General features: G+C 35.4%; 1 protein-coding gene across 5 annotated transcripts in view; it reads right to left on the reverse strand.

The window, feature by feature from the left end:
• The window catches only part of Cdh8 (cadherin 8), a 390,092-nt gene that overhangs the window by 43,523 nt on the left and 323,278 nt on the right, over positions 1-23,291 (reverse strand). For 3 of the 5 annotated variants that reach the window (XM_040740772.1, XM_040740771.1, XM_040740770.1), the window contains exon 10: positions 16,727-16,844. In XM_040740772.1, coding sequence (XP_040596706.1) covers positions 16,727-16,844 — 118 coding nt within the window. Of the gene's footprint in view, positions 1-14,358; positions 15,029-15,513; positions 15,748-16,726; positions 16,845-23,291 lie in introns of those variants that run through there. The other 2 variants (XM_040740774.1, XM_040740773.1) reach the window with 2 other exon arrangements.

Genomic DNA, 23,291 nt, shown 5'->3' on the forward strand with positions numbered 1-23,291 from the left:
GTTAGAAGAAATAGCATAAATATGAACTGACCAAGGCATGTCTGAGTGATAGTAATTCTGCTGATACTAATTTCATTGTTCTAGTATGATGACTACGTCATAGGCCCATGAGTAACCTTTCATTAGAGATTCATGTCTAAATGTCTGTATTTTTTATGAAGCTGATGGTTGCCTGTTTCACATAAACACTTCTTACTGCTGTACATAAATGGACCCAATTTGGTTGATTCATCCCTTATATAAAAGAAATCATACTGTCTTATTTATTTTCTACATTTATCTCTTCAGCAAGTACAGAAATAAAATTGTGTATTTTTGTAAGCCTTCTGGAACTTTCCTACACCTCAACACACATAAAACAGAGAGGGGTATGTATGTGGGGGGTGTTTACACATCAGGCTGTAGTCAGATGTTACCAGTTAAGAGTTTTTTATTTTTGGTTGAGGCATAGAATCTCCTTTGCTTGATATTTTTCCTATTGTTAAGGTTTAGTATACCCATTTTGAAAAGAATGGTGAACCTTTATTATTTTGCAATGCTTTTTTTTCTGTCTTCCTCTGGAGAAAATTGTTGTTAAATAATGAACAGTTTTCTTATATACTTTCTGCAACAAAAATGTTCATAATAGATCTCTCTACCACTATGCTTCACAACAATGAACCTCTACCTTGATTTGATATTTAGGGATGAATTTACCTTTGACCTAGGAAACAGTAAAGAATGGTTGGGTTTCCCTTTCCCTATACTTGGCAATTTGATACAGTCTTGTGTTCTTGCATAGGTTAACTTTCCAGAGTATCAGATGTATTTAAGAAAATCATTGATTCTGACTAAGATAATGCTAAACAAGTCATAATATATTCTAGTAGGCCTACCTGCACTTTTTGTGTTAGCAGAAGCTAAATCCATAAGAAGGGGTAAAAAAATTAGTTGATTATCCAAGAGAACTGCATGCTAAGCCCCATAACTGCTAGAGACTACGTAGTTTGGATATAGGACACCAAGAAATAAATCTTAACTTCAGCTAAAAAGTTCCCTTTCTGGTAGTAACATTCAAGTTCCAGGAGATACCATACAGGCTGCTAAGAGAGAAAAGTCACCATCTTACCAAGCCGTATACACACCATGGTACACTAACGCTCTGTTGTGTGTGTGTGGGCAAGATAAGACTAGCTGTGCATATTTAAGATCTGCTCCACAGAAAGGAATATGTATTCAGCACCATAAAACTGGTCAAAATCCCACAGCTGAAAGGTCACAGGTTTTGGGGAATGTGTGAAATGAATGTGATCTCCTACAGGTTTTTGCTAAATAGAAATATAGCTTAAATGCTTTTGCGATTTACATGAGCATACCAATAGAATAGTACTGCTATCACTAGGGCAGAGAATCTTCTTTCCATTTGAATGAACTTAATAGAAAAGCCACAACTGGTCAATGTATCTAAAATAAATAACTGTTGAATATTCATCCCTAACCAGGGCATTTGTATTACTCTCTTCAAATCAAAGAGACTATTGAAAATGAAGGGGTATAAAAATATATTAGACCTTCACCAAAATGACAGAATACAAGATTAAGTCAAAAAAATCAGTAGCCTTAAAGTATACAAATGATAACAGAGCTGAGAAAGAAATCAGATAAACATCATGCTTTACAATATCCACAAACAACATAAAATATCTTGGAGCAACACTAACCAAACCAGTGAAACACCTGTATAGCAAGAACATTAAATCTTTGAAGAAAGAAATTAAAGAAGACACCAGAAAATGGAGAGATCTCCCAGGTTCTTGGATAGGTAGGATTAACATAGTAAAAATGGCAATCTTACCAAAAGCAATCTATATATTCAATGTAATCCCCATCAAAATCCCAACACAATACTTCACAGTTATTGAAGATAACTCATCATTCCTTGGCAGGGACAAGATAAACATTGAGTATGGCTTAGTCTACATTGTTCAGTGTCTTTCTGAGAACACCGTGTAGAGAAATGGTTTCACTCAACATCTTGTGTTCTTGTGTGAAGCAAATTGAGTGTAAAATACCTTTTTCTTTCATGGATTGTAGTTGTAAGTTCACAGCCTGGACAGAGCCCTTTGCTTTGTTTTCAGTTTATTACTGGTGTAATTTTTTTTGGGGGGGGGGAATGATTCTGTGGATCCTGGGTGATGGGACGTTCACAAGAATTGTGATCTTTTGTCTCACTTTTTTTATTCACTGAAGCTTCATATGTGTGTAATATAATAAGAAAGGACATTAAAAATCTTAGTCTTACAAAAGGATGATAGATGTGGTTAAAGTAACCAAAATGCATTATCTGAAGACTTAGAAATGTCACGATGAAACCTGATTTTTTTTCTGGCACAAAAATTTTTAAAGAATGTCTGGTTGAGATATATAGAGAATGTGTTCATCCTGGACAAATTCCTACCTATAGTTGGGACTCCTGGGAGCTTAGAGAAAATAAAACAAAGCAAGCAAAAATCAGATATGATATGCAAAATGATTCTATAACTGCCCCTTTAGCTCAAAAAGTTATCTGAATATTTAAATCACTGCATGCAATGTCCTGTTTTAAGGACTGGATGAATAGAAAATGCTCATTCTTTTGAGTAGCCTTCATATGAGGTTGGTTATATTCAGGTTAATCGATAATGACCTCTAAGGTTAGAGAATCAGTACACCCCGACGTATTTGCTCCAACTGTGAAATAATGATACATTATAGTGTATCCTAGATTATAAAGATACCTCAAACTGCAATTTGTTGCTGTAGACAAAACAATAAATAATTTATATAATCATTTCTTAGTGATATTCAGAAAGTAGACTCACACTCTAAAACAATATTACTATAGTCAAAGAAAAAATAAGCAAAATTTGAGTAAAGACTAATTCAGCTTTCAAAGTATTTCTTAAACTGATTTATTATCTCAGAGATGCGTAGACACTGAAGTATTTGTGGAAGTTGCAAAATGACCTGCTTTTCATGAACATCAGACTTTTGATCTATCTGTAGAAAAAAATGAATTGATAGCTGCTATCAAATCTGATAGCAGATTCTGGATATAAAAAATGTGCTCTAAAATTTTAGCTGTCTGTCACATTATATTATGTCACATCTCAATGACATATCACCATGCAACGCAATGTAGATCACATACTAGACAACTGCAATTCATAACATTCTCAACAGAAGAGTAATTTCTTACCAAATGACTTCCCAGGGAAAGTGAAGGAATCCCTTTACAGAGGTCATCTACAGCATTGATGCCACTGGCTTCCTCATGCTGCCTACCTGACTCTGTATTTACTGAATCAGACTTCCATTTAAAATCGACCTCCTTTGCTTCTTCTGACTGTGATGGAGCTATCAATCAAGACACTGCGGTGGCCAGAAAAAACTTAGCATCAAAGGGCTGCTGTTAGCTTAAAAGATGAGTGTGAATTAAAGGTAGGTTCACTTCTGCAAAGCTATAGACTTATGAACTCAAAAGATTGACAGTGAGATGATGCACCTCAGCAACTAAGACAAAGGCACTTGAATTGAATCATAGCTTTTCAGGGAAATTATGGGCTGATTTTCAGTATCTACTTTTCCATGGGCAGGTTACATACAGAGAACAGTTATTGCAATGAAACAGCAGATCTGAGAACATTTCACTACTATAAATACAGAGAACTGCTCAGTCAGATCATTTGTCACTAATCTAAGCCAAACATAACTACAATTGGAAGAACTGATACAGAATATGTGATAGACAAAACCTCTCATAAGGCATGAGATCTATGCAGGCCTTTTCATCTGAAAGCTAGCTTTTGTGCTCTCAGGCAAGTAAACATGTGACAGAAAGTAGAGGGTGAAGGAAAGATCACATGTTGAAACATCCTCCCACCACATGGCAGTGATCATTAGCAAGCCATTCAAATTTGCATATTTTAGTTCTTTACAGAAGTTTCTGTCCAACCTGTTCCTGCAGCACTTTGTCCCAAAGAAACATACAGAAGCATATATTAATTATAAACTGTTTGGTCAATGGCTCAGGCTTATTATTGGCTATCTCTCTCTTAATTATTAACCCATTTCTATTAATCTGTGTATTTCCACATGCTCTTGGCTTATTGGAAATACCTGGGTGTCTTGCTTCCTTAGCAGTTACATGGAATCTCCTTGACTCTGCCTACTACCTTTGTCTATTACTGTTTGGATTTTCTGCCTGGCTAAATCCTGGTGTCCATGGCCTGAAACAGCTTTATACATCAAACAATAAAAGAAACATATTTTCACAGCAGTCAAAAGGACTTCCTCCATCAGTTTTTCTTTTTTAATTTTTATCAAGCTGTAAACACTTCTGTCATTCCTCACTATCAACCTGTGGCCTCTGATCATATGTATACACATACATACACACACATATACATATATATTACATATGAATAAATACATATATAATTTATGAATATGAATCCTGAGACAGACAGAAACTATAAGCAACTATGTGTAGTACTAGGCTTACATCCATGGTTATTCATGGGCTTCCTACTTTCTACAACTTTTATCTGAACCATAGTTTTTCCTTTTATGCTTGGGCTACTGTATTTCTTGTATATTGAAAGACACAGGCCCACAGTGTTTTTTTGTTTGTTTGTTTGTTTGTTTGTTAGTTAGTTTGTTTTGCTTCCATACTCATAATATCAAATGGAAAAAGTGGTAAATAAGCTACTCAGAATTCTGGAACTTATAGGGAAATGATAACCTCTCCCTGTTTATCATAAAGACTGTATTTTGGGAGTAATCTTCTGAGTTAGTAGAATTTACAACAGGGAATTCATCAGAGTCAGGTTTTTCCTTCTACTATATCAGACTAAAGGATCAGACTCAAGCATTCCATCTGAGACATAGACATGCTTATCCATTAAAACAAAATAGCAAACAGTTCTACGTACTTTTTCTTCCTTGTAATGCATGTTAGACGAAATTTGCAGGCAAATGGACTGCACTAGAAGAAACCATCCTGAGTGAGGTAACCCAGTCACAAAAAGACAAGCATGGTATATACTCACTCATATTGGACTTTAGACATGGATAGGGGAGTGCCAGCCTACAATCTCACTGCCAGCGAGTCTGGGAAACAGAACCTTCATCCAATGACTGATGGAAGCAGATGCAGAAACCCACAGCTAAACACTGGACTGAACTACTGGAACCCACTGACCGAGGGAGGTCTGATGAGCAAAGGGTCAAGATTGGGCTGGCAAAACCCAAAGAAACAGCTGACCTGAACAACGGAGAACTCTTTGACCCCAGAATGATGGCTGGGAGGCCAGCATGGGAGTGATCCAGACCCTCTTAATGTGGGTATCAGTGAGGAGACCTAGGCAATCTATGGGGCCCTGGGTAGTAGATCAGTATTTATCCCTTGCATACAAATGGACTTTGGGTGCCCTTCCCACAATGAGGGATGCTCTCTCAGCCTGGACTCTTGGGGGAGGGTCTAGGCCCTGTCCTGAATGAAATGACAGATTCTGGAGATCCCCATGGAGGGCCTCAACCCACCTGAGGTTTGGAGTGAGGTTTGGGTGGGGACTGGGGGGCCTGGTCAGGAGCTTGGGAGGAGCGAAGGGAGAGGGAGCTGGGATTGACATATGAAGCAAGCTTGTTTTAAATTTAAATTTAAAAAGGAATAAAAAAAAGAAAAAAATGATCTCTAAAACATTTAAAATTGCCCTCATTTAATTTAGTCTTAAGCTTTTGTTATTATTTTTATTCATTTAACACACCACCCACAGTTGTCCTTTCCTCCCTTCTTCCTGGTCTCCCCCACAGTCTCCCTCACAACATCATCAGCTCCTTAGAAAAAGTAGAGCTTCCCATGGGGAGTCAACAATGCCTGGTACATCAAATTGAGGCAGGACCAAGTCCTTTTTCTCTACATCAAGGTTGAGCAAGGCATACCACCATAGGGAACTGGCTCAAAAAAACTCATGAGCTGGATCAGATCCTCATCCCACTCCCATTAGTGTCTTAGTAGATTCTATACTATTGTAGTTAATTAAAAAGTCATCATGAGTATAATACCTAACCTACAGTAGTGAACATAACCACCATATTTTGTTATATGATTATAATACATGAAATAGATGACTGCATTTTGTCTTTGATATTTCATTTCCAGTTTAAACCAAACTGATATTGGGACACCTTTTCCCAGTGTTTAGCTGAAGATGTATAAACTCTTGTAATTTTTAAAATAAAATCACATCTACTGAAAAAGAGAAAGTAAAATATGAGCAATTTTATTAAGCAACCACTTCAGAAATAAAGTATTAAATTTTCAAAGATAGTTGATGACTAGTAAGAATGTATTCAGTATCTGAGCTGATTTCCTCCTCTGTAATGCATGGAGAAAATGACAGATGGCGGGTCATATAAAGTATTAAAATATCCACATATTTTAACTATTGTGTAGCTTAAATATAAAACACTAGTGAAAGTATGCATGTTTATCTTAAAATTATCAAAGGATTCTGTTTCCAAAATCATGAGAATTTCAAATTCCAAAGCATATGAACTTGATTCATGATCTTTATAATCATGCCTTGTATTTTCCAAACAACCATATTTATGCCATATGATATTATTTATGTTATACCTTAAATCAAATTCTTGAAAATGCTACCTTCCACTTTAGACAAAAATGTTTGTTAATATTAATTCTGGAAATAATTTTTCCTCAATTCTTCTCTTTGTCTAATCACATAGTCTATATATAATTATCTATACCTACATTTGTTTTTGTCTCCTTGAAAAGATAATTATGAATAATTATCTCACCATTATGACATTTTCCGTGGGAAAATTTAACCATAGACATTTATAAAAACTTCAATTTCATGCTAACTTAAATGTTTCAGAACATATCCAAAGTTAGGTTTTGTCATCTATCAACTGTCTGTCTGTCTGTCTGTCTGTCTATATATTTTACCTTTATGTATGAGAATTTATATATGTTTTAATGGGTGAATGTACACAACTGGATTATGTGGAGGCCAGAAGTCAGTATCTGGTATCTTCTCAATCACTTTTTTTTTTTTTTTGCAACAGTGTCTTTCATTAACCCCAAACTCATTGGTTCTGCTGGACTGAATGGCCCATGAAATTGAGAAATGATGCCTGTCTTTAGTCACTTTGTGCCCTAGTCAAGTGTGTGTTGTAGATGAGCATCACCCTGGCAGACTTTTTACACGAGTGCTGGAAATGAAAACTCAGGCCCCACGCATGCGTGGAAAACTCTGTGGCCAATTCATCTCTACAGCTGCCATTTAATTTTCTTTTTTTTTTAAAGATATGCTGCCATAATTTTGCATGGGGTTTACTGATATATATATCATTTATTAATCCATTTTTCTGTATTAAACTCTATACACATGCAAGCAGATCTTTATTGTGTCGGTTACAATTAATACCCTATAATAAACATCAAAATAAGATATAAATCCATCAGAATAGCAGGAACATTACTTTTCTTTCTGTAGACAGAAGTCTTGTTGTCATATATTTTATTGCTTACCTGGAATATCTCATGACACTTTCATTTTTAAAACTAGGTTGGCCTGTTGTTTTACCCTTCATGTGAAATCACTAGTATATCAGAACTTTCTGAACTAAATGTGTAAGATACAGAGAAATCTTACTTCTTCAGAACTCTTCTCTTCTGGAACATCTGCCTGAGAAGTAAAGATTGAATCAAATAATTAAATATCTTAGGAGATTTGTATCATTTCCTTGACTCCATCTATAGAAGATATTCAGAATTACTAAAATCTGAAATATTGGAAACACCTGTCATTTGCTTTATAAAGTTAACCCTTTATCAAGTGAAGACTTCTGCCATAGCATAATGAGGAACAGACACTTTGATATTATAGAGCAGTAATCTTTTAATAATACTACCCAGTATCTTAATATATGGTGATGTTATCCTGCAATTTCTGGAGTAGATACCACTTCAATATTACACACACACACACACACACACACACACACACACACACACACAAATGTATGTGTGTGTGTGTGTGTGTGTGTGTGTGTGTGTAATATTGAATTACCTGTGGGGACAACAGACTTTGGCCGGAGACCCATTTCCCCATCAGCCCGGGACCAGGCAGCTGTGAGACAATGTTTACTAAAAATATGTTTACTAAAAACAATTCAATGCCCGGGGCAATAAGTTCCTGATAAGGGCTTGCCCATGGGAACACCCTGACCTTGACATTTTCCAAAGACTAACTGCCTCTTTCAGACCCACCCACTGCCGCCTCTGGTGTCAGGGTGTATAATAACCAGCCAGAGGAGGAATAAAAGAGAGCCTTCTGGTCTCTGTGTCATCAATCCCAACACCCTCCGCACATTCTCAGATACAGGCTGCACAGTGGGCAAGGGAATTACCAGTAATTTCCTTGGCATTTTTTGCTTCACTATTCCCTGTATTCATCATAGCAATTCATTTTTAAGAACATCAAACATTTATGCTCTATTGTAGAATACTAAAAGGCTTATCCAGTTGCCTTTAGCTAGTGATCTCAAGTTTGTAATCTTTCTTCTAGTTGCATAATTCTGTACAGTCAACATATTAAAATAGTTGACCAATAGTTGAGCCTTAGTAATCCAGCAGTAACAGTTTCCTTGAAGATGTGTAGAAAGTAAAGTCTCAAGATTAAGGGAGGTAAACCATAAGATGATATTCAGGAAACTAGCTTAGATTAACATAAGAAAAGAAAAGAAGTTGTAGAAAGATGGCTGTACTCAGTCTACTGTGTAAAGATTCATTTGTTGTCCAATTCACTAAGATAAGCACCTTCAAAAGTCAGAGACTAATTTAGCCAAGCAAAGGAAGGAAGTACTTCTAGTAAGCAAGCTTCAGGTATGAAAAAAAAAAAAAGCTAGTAAGTATCCCATCCTGGTGTGTAGGAAATAATGACTATCTTTCTTTGCAATGTTCATCACCCACTTCCCTATTACAGCATCTGTAATAACCCATAGACTAGTCAGTAGATACAACATTACACAATTTCAAGCCCAGAATATGGCCTCTGCAAATATTATATGCTGACAATTAGAGAAAGCTTTCCTTAGTTTGCAAGACAACCATGCATAGATGTAAGAAGAGGCATGAACTATGTGTAATGAAATTGGATCATAACTATCACATTTTCATAAGCAAAATAGAATTGTCTTTCACAGAGCACACATTGTGTGGTAACTGAAATCGCCATATCCACAGGTCACTATGCCTTTGTGAAGGACTCATCTAATACTTTGACCTTGTAACTAACTGTACATGCACATTTACAAGTGGGGTTCACCATCTCTCATCTAGACATTCTCATGACAGAAGCATCAATATGAAATTCAGTGGAGAATCAGCTGTCCATGATTACAGATTGATATCATCACTCTGACCAGTCAATTTCTTCCTTAAGATGTAAATAATGGAATCAATCAAAACTAACTATTTTTTATGTAGGGCTAGGTTCTCAAATTGGGTGAGGTCTATGAGGGAACTTTATGGCAGTATAGAAGTTAGAATGAGATTCATTCTACCTTAAATCAGAGTATTCTGCAGAACAGCCTATGAATTTCTACACTATATGACAAATACTTCTGCTAAATTATGGCATCATCTCTGAGAAGTCAATTGGTATTCAAAAAGTGAATCCCGAAGCGAACAAAATACACTATATAGGAAGGAAAGTCAATATCTATTTTATTCACTACTTTATTCCCAACTCACAGAGCACTCTCTGACATGTGTGAGCCACAAAATAAATGGATATCAAATAAATGAATGAGTGAATAAAGGGATGATATATTATTAATAACCTTAAGAGTATGTGAAGGAGATATTTCTTGATACACGTCTGCCTTAGCAGGGATCACAAGGCACTGCAAAGGAAAGCAAACACAGGGCAAACTTTGCAAAACCTGATAACATTAGAGATGAGGAAACAGGATCCTTGAGTTATTATCAATGACTAAAAATTAACTATATAGAGAAGGCAGTGAGTTGACATTCCATGAAAAGTGAAGAGGAGGAAATTTGATGTCTTCCTAGTTTGTGTTTTGAATATAAAGAATGAATCAAGTGTTTATGGGCAGAACAATGGAAAATAGAGTTGACATGCACCTTCACCAAACAGTCGTTTTATTTTTAATGCATGCTTATCTTATAATTACCATTTGGTACCAGCACAGCTCACTATTCATATCTCATGCCAGTTTTTAAAATGGTGTAATCCTACTAACTTGCAAATATCCCATTTTCCAAGAACTGTATGTGTTTTCTAATGATACAGAAAATTCCAATACTTTCATTTTTGCTTTTTCTTGTTTTACTGTAATGAGGAACATAGTAAATGAACTATCTAAGCTATACAAATAATCTTCTTTCCCTTTTCTCATTTTCCTCTGCTTTACTTGTTAACATAGCTCACTGACATGTTTGATAGCTGGCTCACTAGATGAGGATCTAGTAGTATTAGTTATCTCTCAAACACTTATTTCTGGTTTCTTTGTAATGTTTTTATTTTCAACATTGAATGGATGAAATGGACTGAGGATACACACAAGAACACTCTGAGTAAGGGGAGAAAGAAAGAGGTTAAGTATCATTTATTTCCAATTTGCCACATTATGCACTTAGCACAGTGACATTTTTGTTTTCATTTATTTGGTATTCTAGTATTAAGAACAGCATAAGAGAAACATTGTTTGCACCTGAGATTTAACAGACCAAGTTCTTAAAGATGAAAAACAGAAGACTAAAGATCCCAATGTACATACAGCTTATTATGATACCTGCACATTCTGATGTCCTGGGTTCTCTTGAACCCTTTATTATACTTCACTCCCAGTCAGCTTTTGCAATGTACATTTGCCATGAGTGTCCCCACTTTCCTGCTATCAGCAATTACATTTCATCACGTCTTTAACCACTTCTTACCTACTTCTAGCTTCTAGCTCCTACAGTGGGAACTTCTGGAGTTGGTGTGAATCATTCAGGTCACATCCCCAGACAGAATGTCATGGATGCCTAGTGTTTTGTCTACAAATTGTTCAAATTAATTCAAAATGCAAGCTTCTCCACTGAACAGAGATGAACTGATTGTCAGCTACATATATTACTTTTTTTTAGAAGAGGAAATTTTGTATAGACTGACGGTTCATTTTTTTTCCACATTCAATATTAACCCTGGGTTCTGTTTTTCAGAGCAGAGTCATGTTCGTTTGATACTCACAGATTCCTAAGATCTATTTCTGAGCTTGAAAATTGATGGTACATCAGTAAATATTATTCTTCAATGACATAAACAGTAGCCGGGTAAAAAGCAAACCTGACTTAGAGCAGGTAAACAAGCAAGCAAAAAACCATCTTTGAGTTATTCTATACACCACTGCTGGTAATCACCATACCCCTATATTTTTAGTAGCATTGTCAAAGAGCCTATTTATCGTCTTGAAAATGACCAGTATAGATGGAGGAGGTGGTGCCCACATTTAATCCCAACACTCAGGAGAAGAAGGCAGGCAGATTTCTGAGTTCTAGGCCAGCCTGCTCTACAGAATGAGTTCCAGAAACAGCTCCAAAGCTACAAAGAGAAACCCTGTCTCGGAAAAAAAAATTAACTGCAGTGTCCCCATAGTGGAATATAAGAAAGGATATTCATTATCATATTTACACAGTCACAATGTAGATCTATTGCCTGGAAAAAGCAGGAACAAAGGATGTGCTATTGCTGAAGGATGGTATCTTTAGCAATGAACACTGAGGAAACAAACGTAATTTATAATTGACTTTTCTCATCTCAAAGCATCCTTGAATTATGCAAAACTTAAGGAGGCCTATGCTAGTCAGAAAGAGCACATGTGAGTTATCCACTAAGTGTGAGTCAACAAAAAGTGCTAATGCTCAATTCAGCCTGGAGGCATGTAACTCACTTAACAACAGAAGAAAGAGCAGCCTTTCCTCATCACCAGGAGAAGAAAAGAGTTCTGGATGGTTCCATTTGAGGGGAGATGTTCAGTCTGGCTAATTTGTGATCAGAAAAATCTGCTTTGGGTTTAGGCCACAAATTTTGATTCTGGGAATTATGAGTCTGAAATTAGCTGACAGAAACAAAAGGTTAAAAAAAAATAAAGCTTGGAAATCTAAGCGAAATGTATCCGTTAGAGTTACCACAGCTCAGTAGCAGGATAGTAAGTGATTCAACACATTGAAAAGGGAGTGGCCACTGTGTCAAGAAAGGTCAGCTTCAGTTCATTGAAAGAGATTTAAAAAAAAAATCACGGAGGAAAAATTTTTCTACACAGCACTAAGTCTCAGAACCTTTCTCCCTTCTCCTCCTCATGGCTCTTCTTTTGTAAGTCAATTGTCTTTCTAAAAAATCCTTCGGAGACTGCAAGGAGATTGACTGTGAAGTCTTTCCATTACATAAATGTCTTTATGGATGATGTCACTTTGAAAAGTACTGCTCTGTATATAAGAAACAATCTATGAAGAAAAAATTTTAAAGAGGTCTAGTTGGAATGATATGCTAGAAAAGTGATTAAGAAACTATATTCATACAGAGAAAGATAACGTCCTGTTTATTGATGAGTGGTTTTCCACATCCTCAGAGATGCCTCACTCTGAGTCTAGATATATCCATCACAGCACAGGACTGTGGAAGACAGGTACTGTTATCCTGTATCATGAATGAGAGAACTGATACTCACATTAGCTTACCTATAGAAAGAATATTCTTACAGTGGATATTTTCGTAGGATAAAATGCGTAAAACATAAACGCTTATAGTAGGCCAACAGATGAGTGAGAATTCTTTAGAAAAAAGCACAAATTATAATCAGAACAAGTAAATATTTTATTCATGTTTACCTAATGCTATATTCAGTATTTGTGTCATTTTACATTATCAAAATTATTTGTTCAGAGCAAGATTCTTTTTTTTTTTTTGTCTTTTGTTTTTGGTTTTTTTCGAGACAGGGTTTCTCTGTGGTTTTGGAGGCTGTCCTGGAACTAGCTCTTGTAGACCAGGCTGGCCTCGAACTCACAGAGGTCCTCCTGCCTCTGCCTCCCAAGTGCTGGGATTAAAGGCGTGCGCCACCAACGCCCGGCCAGAGCAAGATTCTTATACACATGTTTCTTTGTAGTGCTGGTGTTTTACTCCATGGCTTCATGCATTCTATTCTAATGTGTCCTCACTGAGAATCAATGACAGCCCTTGAGTGGTCGTCTTATCAGAAGTATTAAGGACAACTTCATGGCTTCCAAGGGGAGGGAAAACAACTTAATTTGAGAGTCTGATTATTTTTCCAGCTTTTTCTCAAGCATAAACAAATACTGATTAAGTTGAAGTTTACTGTGTATAATCACCTCATAGGTTGTCCTTAAAAAAAATTAAAAAAGAGCTTCACAGTTACCTGCTTTCCTGTGTTAAATCAGTTCAATATTTTAATATAAGTCACAAAAGTTCCCCTTTCAGCAGCCAGTGATGTTGCAATTCCAATCAAAAATTTATTTTACCTGCAGTGTTCAGGCTGCAGAAAAGAAGGTTCTGCAGACCTCAAATTTCCTGAAAGCAAGATATTTCAGTATCTGTAAAAGGTCCATTTATCTTCCTTGTCTTCTTGTGCTGAATTATTGGGTATTTTCTATTTCCATAGTTAGAATGCAAGCTAATACTGAAATGTGGTCACCAAAACTCTGTTTATAAATTCAGCCAACTGTAAGATGAAGAAGCCAATGTCTGTTGCACAAAATTAAAAGATTCAAGGTGCTCTGAGTTTGAAGTGTGCAAAATATAAGTGGCTCTTCACATTTGACCTGTAATTTTCCCTTCCTCCACACTGAAAATGGCTATCTTATTATGTTAGAAATAGTATTCCTATATACTTAGAAGGAGAATTATTTGTGAAATCATTCAACTGTATAGTATAAAGGAGACAGCTCAGTTCTATCTCATTTTGTCTTTGATTATGAATTAGTGGAGTGAAAATTGCATGAGGACCAATCTGTTTAAAAGGAAAGATGACAATAATTTTGAGTTGGAAGACATGGCTGCAAGTTCCTTAGAAAATGCACAGGTTTTCAACTGCATCCAAGAAGATCAAATTAAGTGGGAGACTAATTCATGCATCAAGTGTGGATTTGAATGTATTGGACATCACAAAAACTTTAAGTGTCTTCTTTTCAAAGATTTAAATGAACAAATCATGATTATCTCAGTTGAGAAGCATCAATTTCCAATCATTTACAAATATTGATAAAGAATGAAGTAAATGACTAATAACTATAACTAGAGCAGTGGATTTTATCTTATGCTTCCAATATTAAAGATCACAGTAAATCAAAATAAAAATATCACCATCAACTTTACACTCTCCCATCTTTAACACAGAAAATATTTGGAAAATATGTACCAACTTCCCATTTCTTCATCTATGTGTCTGTCTACTATATATCTATACATCTATACAGACATTTTAAAACTGTCAAACCCTTTGATTATCTTAAGTGTTCTGTATATTATTAAGATACCTTGTTTTCATTCTTCACAGTAACTATCCATACAACAAGGCAGTAGTAGCCTATGATGCAGATCATGAATTTAGAAACGAGGCAAAGGCAAATTGTGCATAAACTTCACATATCTATTCTAAAGGCCTTCGGCATCATATTTATTCTATGAAGGAATGCTGAATATTTGAATCGTGAATCCAAAGTCACAGTGAACAACTGCCTAAAGTTCTACAAGACAGTACTGGTTTATGATGTTTTCCATACATAAGTATGAACAACAGCTCCTTCCTCTTTAATAAAAATATTCACCCTTAGAAAAACAAATTTTGCAGTCACAATTTGCAAAACAAATGACTTTATCATTTAAAATGAACAACTGTAGTACATGGAATGACGTTTTTTATCCTGAGTTGTTTTGTAACAGCCAGTCTTCTTTCAGACCTAGGAGAGAGGCCAAAATTTGGGATCCTGTTTTCTAGTTATCAAACAAAATACACCATCCATGCAACTCTAAATACTCTTCTGAAAGGTTATTGAAATGTGTAACACAGCATTTACTTTGCTTTTTTAACTACTAATCCCAATAATTCAGAGAGAACAGATGAAATCTGTTCATTATTAGATGACATTTTCTCTTCACATATATTATCCTTTTAAATAGTGGATGAAATTAGACTTTCTCTGGAATGAAGTAATTTACTTTCTAATTCATCCAGCACTTTTGCAAGTCGAGATTATTGAATGAGCAGAAAAAATAAAGTTCTCTGAATACAAGGAATCAGAATATATTACTTTTTAATAAACTTTTTGAAGATAGTGTATTTTACACAAAAGTAATCAAGATAACAATTAGTTCATGGTCAAAACAAGCAGGGATCACTTTAGTCTAAATTCTCAGATCAGTCTGCTGTTTCTCAATGGGCTTTTAGCACAGGCGTATACACAATGTTTCCATAAAAGATGAATCCTTCTTGTCTTCATAAAAGAACAAAAATAATGTTCTTGGATAAGAGTGTCTGATCGGGATGACTAACATACAAGAACTCCATCTTTGAGGAGGGAGACCGAAATGTTGTCACATAAATGTTTACGATAGTGGAAGCCGCCTAGGTGAGTAATGTCTACACAATGACCTTCTTTCTTCCTTCTCTGTGATGCATCTACATTTAGGAAAACATGCCAAAGAGCTAAGTAGCATGGCAGTGAAAGGCAAGGCCATGAGACATTTAACATAAGTCATAAAATGATACTTTATTTCATAATGAAATTTCCTCAAAATCCATTAGCCTCCTTCACACTGATATAGCAATGTTTCAAGATGCTATTATCATGAACCAAGGTTTCCTACACTAATTGAATATAAACTCTATATGGAGCATTTGCAAAGCAAAGGAATGCCTATAAGAAAACCAGAAACCTTTCCTGGAGAATACTAATATTCTAATTATTAAGGCTACAATAAATATATTAGAGCCCAATGAAAGTTAAAACGCCTTTCCCAAAATATAGTAGCTAAGGACATATCAATATATACATGAAATGAACTTTTAAAGACAGTCATGCTTTACAATAAATCATAGTAAAAAGAAACACTAGCCATATATGTAAGACTCTCAATAAATAATGAAATAGATTAAATATCCTCTGTGATTCAGAGACATCAAAATAAAATTAGTTTGTATTACTTCCCAAATAATACTGACAAGAAAGGGCCTTCATGAAGGTTTTTGAGAGATATTTGCTATTATTAAACTTTGCACAGGATTAAAACAAATGCCTCAATTATGTACCCACAAACCAGTCAAAATTAGAATAGACTTTCTTTAAAGACTTAGTAAACATTAAATTAAAAGTTAACAATTGCAAAGTGCAAACCATTTCATTCCGACAGGTATCTCAGGATCTCAGTATTCTTGGAAGCATTAAAGAGGGTGATTGAGGTATTCCCTGGAATACTGTTTCATGAACATACTTTTTCATCTATAACTTCAATATTAAGAATAGGAAGTTATGTTGCTGATAAAATGGCTTTCATTTACTCATAAAAATATTTTAATTGTGATTTCCATTTGCATTGAGAAACTGCTCACCATTTCCCAGTTTCTACCCTGCACCCTTTCACAAAGCCGGCATATTTACCTTCATTTTTCTTGATGGTGAAATTTGGGTTGTTGACCATTTCTGGAAGAAGACTGTACAAGAAATAATGTCCATTTTTGGGATCATCTTTGTCCATGGCACTTACTGTTTGAATGACCTGTAACATAAAATTGTCATCAGCATTTCTGATCACTTCAGAGGGCCCCCATTGCTTGTAATAGGCCAGTGATATCCCTTTTGTGGTCTGGTACTTTGGTCCAAAGGTACATTTTCAGCTTTCTAAATTGCCATGGATGGTTTGTGCCAAGAATGGTTTGAGCAGAATCCATCACTTTAAAACCTCAGCTGTGAGAAGCTGATGAAAATTAAGAGCATTACCTTAGTTTCCATTTGATGTCTGTGGCTTGAAATAGCAAAGTTAAGAGCATTTGAAAATTCCAATGGGTAATTACAGGTTTCTTTCCAATTTGAGTATTTATGGGCATGTAGAATGAGATTTGGAACTGTTACAGTGATTGGAGTGGGCTTTTGGGAGGATCTTGGAGGTGAGACTTAAACCTTGCATCCTCACAATACTTTTTTTTACCCATCAGGTGATGTGTGGTTACCAGATAGGGTCCCTCATACAAATCTCCCTACAAGATATCTTCCTGAGGTTTTATATCTGGTCTCTTACAATAACGAATGTTGTTTTTAATCTAGTGGGTGATATAAGCAATCAACACTTGGTGTTTTCTCCTGAGATAAAAAGGTAATCAGGATTAGAACAATTGCTACTGTGCAGAGTACTGTTTAGATAGACACAGACTCTTGGAATCCTACACTGAAGGTGTTACTTTCATTTTCAAAAGCCAAACTAATAATGCCACCATGTTTCCTGGGATGATAGAGAATTATCTTAGTTCTAACTTGTGGTTCCATGAAATATTGAACAAGAGATCACATAGTAAAAATAAAAGTATGGATTATATTTCTGTTGCATATAACTATATGAAAAAATTGTGGTAGCAAAGGTGATAACAAATACAACTAAAAAATGAGGTTACAAGGAAATGCTCTCAGAATAATAAAATGTTGAGTATATAATTATGGTTCTAAATATATTGTGTATATTTGAATGTGAATTATTCCATTGGTCTTTGAATTTTCTGTGAAAAGAGCAAAGATCACTTTTGTGAATGGCATTGTCTTATTACTTATGACTTGTTCAAATGGGAGAACTATGATATCTGAACTTCAGTATTTTTGAGTCTTTGTATCATACCATACAGTATATTTGGAAATGCATTAAAGCTAAAAATTAATGTTTACATATTGTTTAAGTTTTATGAAATTTATTTAGTTACTTTCTATAACTCATTGTAATTACAGTCAGTTTGAGTCATCCTAAGACATAAAGTAGCTGCAAGTATGACTTATCCTTAAGCATAACAGAGAGGTTTCTTGACTAAAGCTTTCCATATTGAAGACATTATTTTAGTGTTCCTTCTTTAAGGGAACAATTTATTTTATGCCTAGAAAAAAGAAAGTGTTTTCTCATGGAAAAATACTACTTTTTGTAAACTTATTAGCACTGTTTAGAAATGTCCAATGAAATGATCATTATCAATTTTTTTTATTAAGGGCATTGCTACTGATTGGTGATGTGATCCTTTGATCCTTAGAAACTTATTGTTACTCAAAAAAGGAAGGAATCAATCTCTAACCAGATTTGAGAAGAAAGAATTATAATAATGTTCTGTTGCTAAACAGTCAGTATACATGCTTTGGCACTTAAGAGCATGGAGAATCTCTGGGGTCATAGTGTCAAAAAATAAATCTGAATGAAAGGGCAAGGTAAGAAGACGTTAAATTCACACAAGTCCTTAGAGCTGTGAATGCAGTTATTTAAGAGACAAGTGGAAACTGACTCTTTTCCTTATGACCACCTGTGAGAATCTCCTCTTTTAAAGTCAAAGGGATGACAGGGCCTATCTATAATCAGTTGTGCCAACCTTTTACCTGTTTACCTAAATCACTTCCCAGACCTCCTGCTCCCAGGTTAGACTGTTAGAGAAACCATCCGTTGTGTGTGTGAGTGCATAAGAATGGAACAGTTGAAGACATTGTCTTGATAATCTGGGATTGCAAGTAAGAGCATTTCAATGGTATACATAGATAATGTACTAATGTTCATAGTATTTATATATATTGTGGATGAAAGGAATCGTAGGTACCGATATTACCCACATGAGAGTTATTTGGTTAGTAAACTCACCATAATGAAAACAAGGCATGCAATCTATACTTAATTGAACCTGTAGTAAAGGGATACAACTACTTACCATACCATATCTCAGATCTTTTGTCTGAACATCATACTGGAAATGAGGCATGATTTTTTCCGTCATTTATGGCAACCAGGACTCATTAGACATGTAATTTCTTTTGTCTTACTTGAACTACCAAACCAGAAAGTATCATGGCAAGATATAACAATGTGCAAGTTTCACAACACGTGTGATTCTGTTACAAGTTCAAGTGTGAAAACCATTTTGAATACATTACAAAAAAGAATGACACTCATGGACTTTAGTTGTGAGGGATGTAAGGGTTTACTGCTAAGAATCAAGCCACGCTTAGTTCGTGATGTGTTGAAAAGAAGGTGATTAAAATGGTGAATCTAAATGATTTTTCAAATATCCCATAAACTGGTCACAGCTAACATTTTGAGTTAAACTATATTTGATGCTTCATTTTATTTTAATTCATATCATCACTGCCTCTGAATTTTATCTAAATATTGACGCTGGTAGATCATTTGAAGGGCATTGTGCCATTAAAATTCATTAGAATACCCAATGTTAAGAAGGCTGAACTTTTCAATGATGTAATAACATCTAAATACAGTTAGCTTAAACAGTGGAATAAAAAGAAGTGCAGATGTATTCAAGGGAATGAAACCCCAGGGAGTCTTGGCAGAGGCAAGTGCAGAGACAGAACATAGACCTCTCAGAGTTCCTACTGTGAGATTGTGTGACTATTGATATTAAAATAATTAAAATCTCTTTCATAAATTTTATAAAAGTGTTCAGAGAAATTACAGAAATTTTAGTTTAGATGTCTTCCCATACATCTATGAATTTACTTATAAATGTTTTTCAGTTTAAATGAAGACTAAAAACAACTTCTGCTCCACTATTGAAAAGAAAACAGAGACTATTTAAGGTATTATTCAAGTAATGTATTTCAAAGCCATACTTGAATTCTAAAGTGTGCAGACATTTTATTTCTTGAAACTCATCAAAGAACCTTTTAAAGAAAGAAGCCATGTTGGCATAACTGGAGGCTGGCATGTAGAAGAATGCGGATCGATCCATGTTTATCGCCATGCGCAAAACTTAAGTCCAAATGGATCAAAGACCTCAACATAAATCCAGCCACACTGAACCTCTTAAAAGAGAAAGTGGGTGGTACCCTTGAACAAATTGGTACAGGAGACAGCTTCCTGAACATAACATCAGTAGCACAGACACTGAGATCGACAATTAATAAATGGGACCTGCTGAAGCTGAGAAGCTTCTGTAAGGCAAAGGACATAGTCAGCAAGACAAAAAGGTAGCTCACAGAATGGGAAAAAATATTCACTAACCCCACATCTGACAGATGGTTGATCTCCAAAATTTACAAAGAACTCGAAGCAAGTCTCCAAAACACCAAAGGATCCAATTAAAAAGTGGGCTGCAGAACTAAATTGAGAATTTTCAATAAAGGAGTCTAAAATGGCTGAAAGGCACTTGAGAAAGGGCTCAACATCCTTAGTCATCCGGAAAATGCAAATCAAAACAACACTGAGATACCATTTCACTCCTGTCAGAATGGCTAAAATAAAAAACAACAACGACAATTTATGCTGGAGAGGATGTGGTAAAAGGGGAACACTCTTCCATTGCTGGTGGGAGTGCCAACTTGTTCAGCTACTTTGGAAATCAGTATGGAGATTCCTCAGAAAAATGGGAATAAACCTACCACAAGACCCAGCAACTCCACTCTTAGGCATATATCCAAAAGATGCCCATTCATACAACAAGGATGTCTGTTCCACTATATTCATAGCAGCACTATTTGTAATAGCCAGAACTTGGAAGCATCCTAGATGCCCTCAATCGATGAGTGGATAGAAAAAATGTGGTACATTTACATAATGGAGTACTATTCAGCAGAAAAAAAAGCAATGGAATCCTGAGATTTGCAGGCAAATGGATGACACTAGAAGAACCCATCCTGAGTGAGGTAACCCAGTCACAAAAAGAGAAACATGGCATGTACTCTCTCATATATAGATTTTAGACATAGATCTGGGGAGTGCCAGCCTACAATCCCATGGCCAGAGAGTCTGGGAAACAGAACCTTCATTCAGTGGCTGATGGATGAAGAGGCAGACTCCCACGGCTAAGCAACAAGCTGAGCTCAGGAAAGCCAGTAGCAGAGAGGGAGGACTGATGACCAAAGGGATTAAGACTGGGCTGGTTTAACCCCCAGAAACAGCTGAACTGACAAGGGTTAACTCTTGAATCCCAGGCTGATGCCTGGGAATCCAACATGGGACTGATTAAGACCCCCTGAATGGGAGTGTCAGTGAGGAGGCATAGGTAATCTATTGAGCCTTGGGCAGTAGATCAGTATTTATTCCGAGTATACACATGGAATTTGGATTCCCATCCAACAATGTGATATGCACTATCACCCTGAACTCTTGGGGGAGGGTCTAGGCCCTGCTCTTGATGAAATGACAGACTATGGACACCCCCATGGAGGGCCTCACCCTCCCTGGGGAAATGAGGGGATATTGTGGGGGGCTGGCAGGAGAGCACCGGAGGAGGGGAGGGAAACGGAGAGGGTCCTGGAACTGACTTGTGAAGCAACCTTCTTTCTAATCTAAATTTAAACTGAAAAATAAATAATAAAAAAATTAGCTTATAAAAATATAAGCTAAAAAGAAAAACTCAATAATATGTATCATAATATAACTCTGCTTTAATAAATATTAGAGTATCCATGTTTCTAAATCTTTATGGGATTCTTTCAATTCTTATTAAATTTTATTTTGAAGATAGATCTGTTAACAGGATCATCATGTGATAAATTAGAACATTACCAATGAGTTATTGTAGTTTGTACTTACTAATTTTTCCATAGGTTTTCAAACATGACATTCTGTGAGATACTTCCCTCTTTGTACAATTGTAACATGTCTGGCAAGCAGTAGTAAGCAATTACATAATAGACATTAGATAAGTAAGTTAATGGACAGTTGATAAATAAGTGATGATTGGAAGATTTTTTTTCATTCTTGCTAATTCTTATGATTTCCTAAGAAGTAAAGCTGGGGTGATTACTAATATATCAGAAGTCTTACAAATGTCTCATCCTTTACATGTCTCCTTATACACTGGCTCCATACTTATCGTTGTTATGAAAGTTTCAGCCAAAGTTCAGTGACTTTCAAATTTTTTATATACGCATTTCAGTAAAGATGCTCTTATATTTCTAACATGTTGGAGTTTATAAAGTGAACTGTGTATCTTCATTGCTCATGTCCTTGCATTCAACAATACGATGGTTCCCTACTGATTCTGAAGGTACCACTCACAATCAAATTAATATTTATAATATGGTTCTACCTGGAGACAAGGTGAGAAAGTACTAGTGTATTACTCTTTTAAAATCTTCATAGCTTCAGAAATGCAAAACCATACATATAAATATATATGTGTGTATTTGTATCTGTGTATAGCCTCTAAGAATACTGTGTAATGATGACCAACAAGGCAACTGAAGCGCACTGTTACTCAGAAAATTGTTCTTTTTCTTACTTCTTAACTTTTCCTACAGTAGTTTCATTAGAAGTTAATGTAAAGGAACTTGTCAAAGACAGAAAAAGTTATGTGTAAGATGGTAGAATACAGTATTTTGTTTAATTTGTTTCCTATTATTCTACTGTTGTCATTTTTATTCTGCATATATATATTGAATATGTAAATATATATAATGAATTTTCAGAAAGAATAACGTGTATTTCTTTCAGCAGTGGTTTGTAAGTTGGGTGGATATAGATCATTGGTGAACAAACTTTAGATAGCTTACATTTTTCAACTCAAAGTTAAAGTTATTTGTACTTCTTAATTTACATACAAAAATGAAACTAAAGCATATGGCTTTCATTACATTATCTATGATGTCCGTAACCAAATAAAACAAAACACCTGGGAATTATCTTCCAAGAGAGATTTTACTGAAAATATTTTTCATGAAAATAAAGTTAAAATAATCATGATTTTACTGAAAATGTAGAATTATGAATATTAAAGAAATATACACCCCCAATCTACAAAATGACCCAACTATATCAAAGCTAGAAAAAGGAACCAGGTGTAATCACAGTTCCATTGACAGAATGTGTGGGCTAATTTGTTTAGCCATCCAGTCTTTGTCAGGATTTTCTACTCCTTCTTGTTCATAATGACTTCCTATGTTACTTTTTAAGATAGAAACACTCTTTGCCTCCAACATGCCAGATATCCTTCAGAACATATAGCATACAGGAAGGACATCAGGAATGCAA

This window comes from Mesocricetus auratus, unplaced genomic scaffold, assembly GCF_017639785.1.
Source record: "Mesocricetus auratus isolate SY011 unplaced genomic scaffold, BCM_Maur_2.0 Super-Scaffold_100714, whole genome shotgun sequence".
In the NCBI taxonomy this organism is placed as follows: Eukaryota; Metazoa; Chordata; class Mammalia; order Rodentia; family Cricetidae; genus Mesocricetus; species Mesocricetus auratus.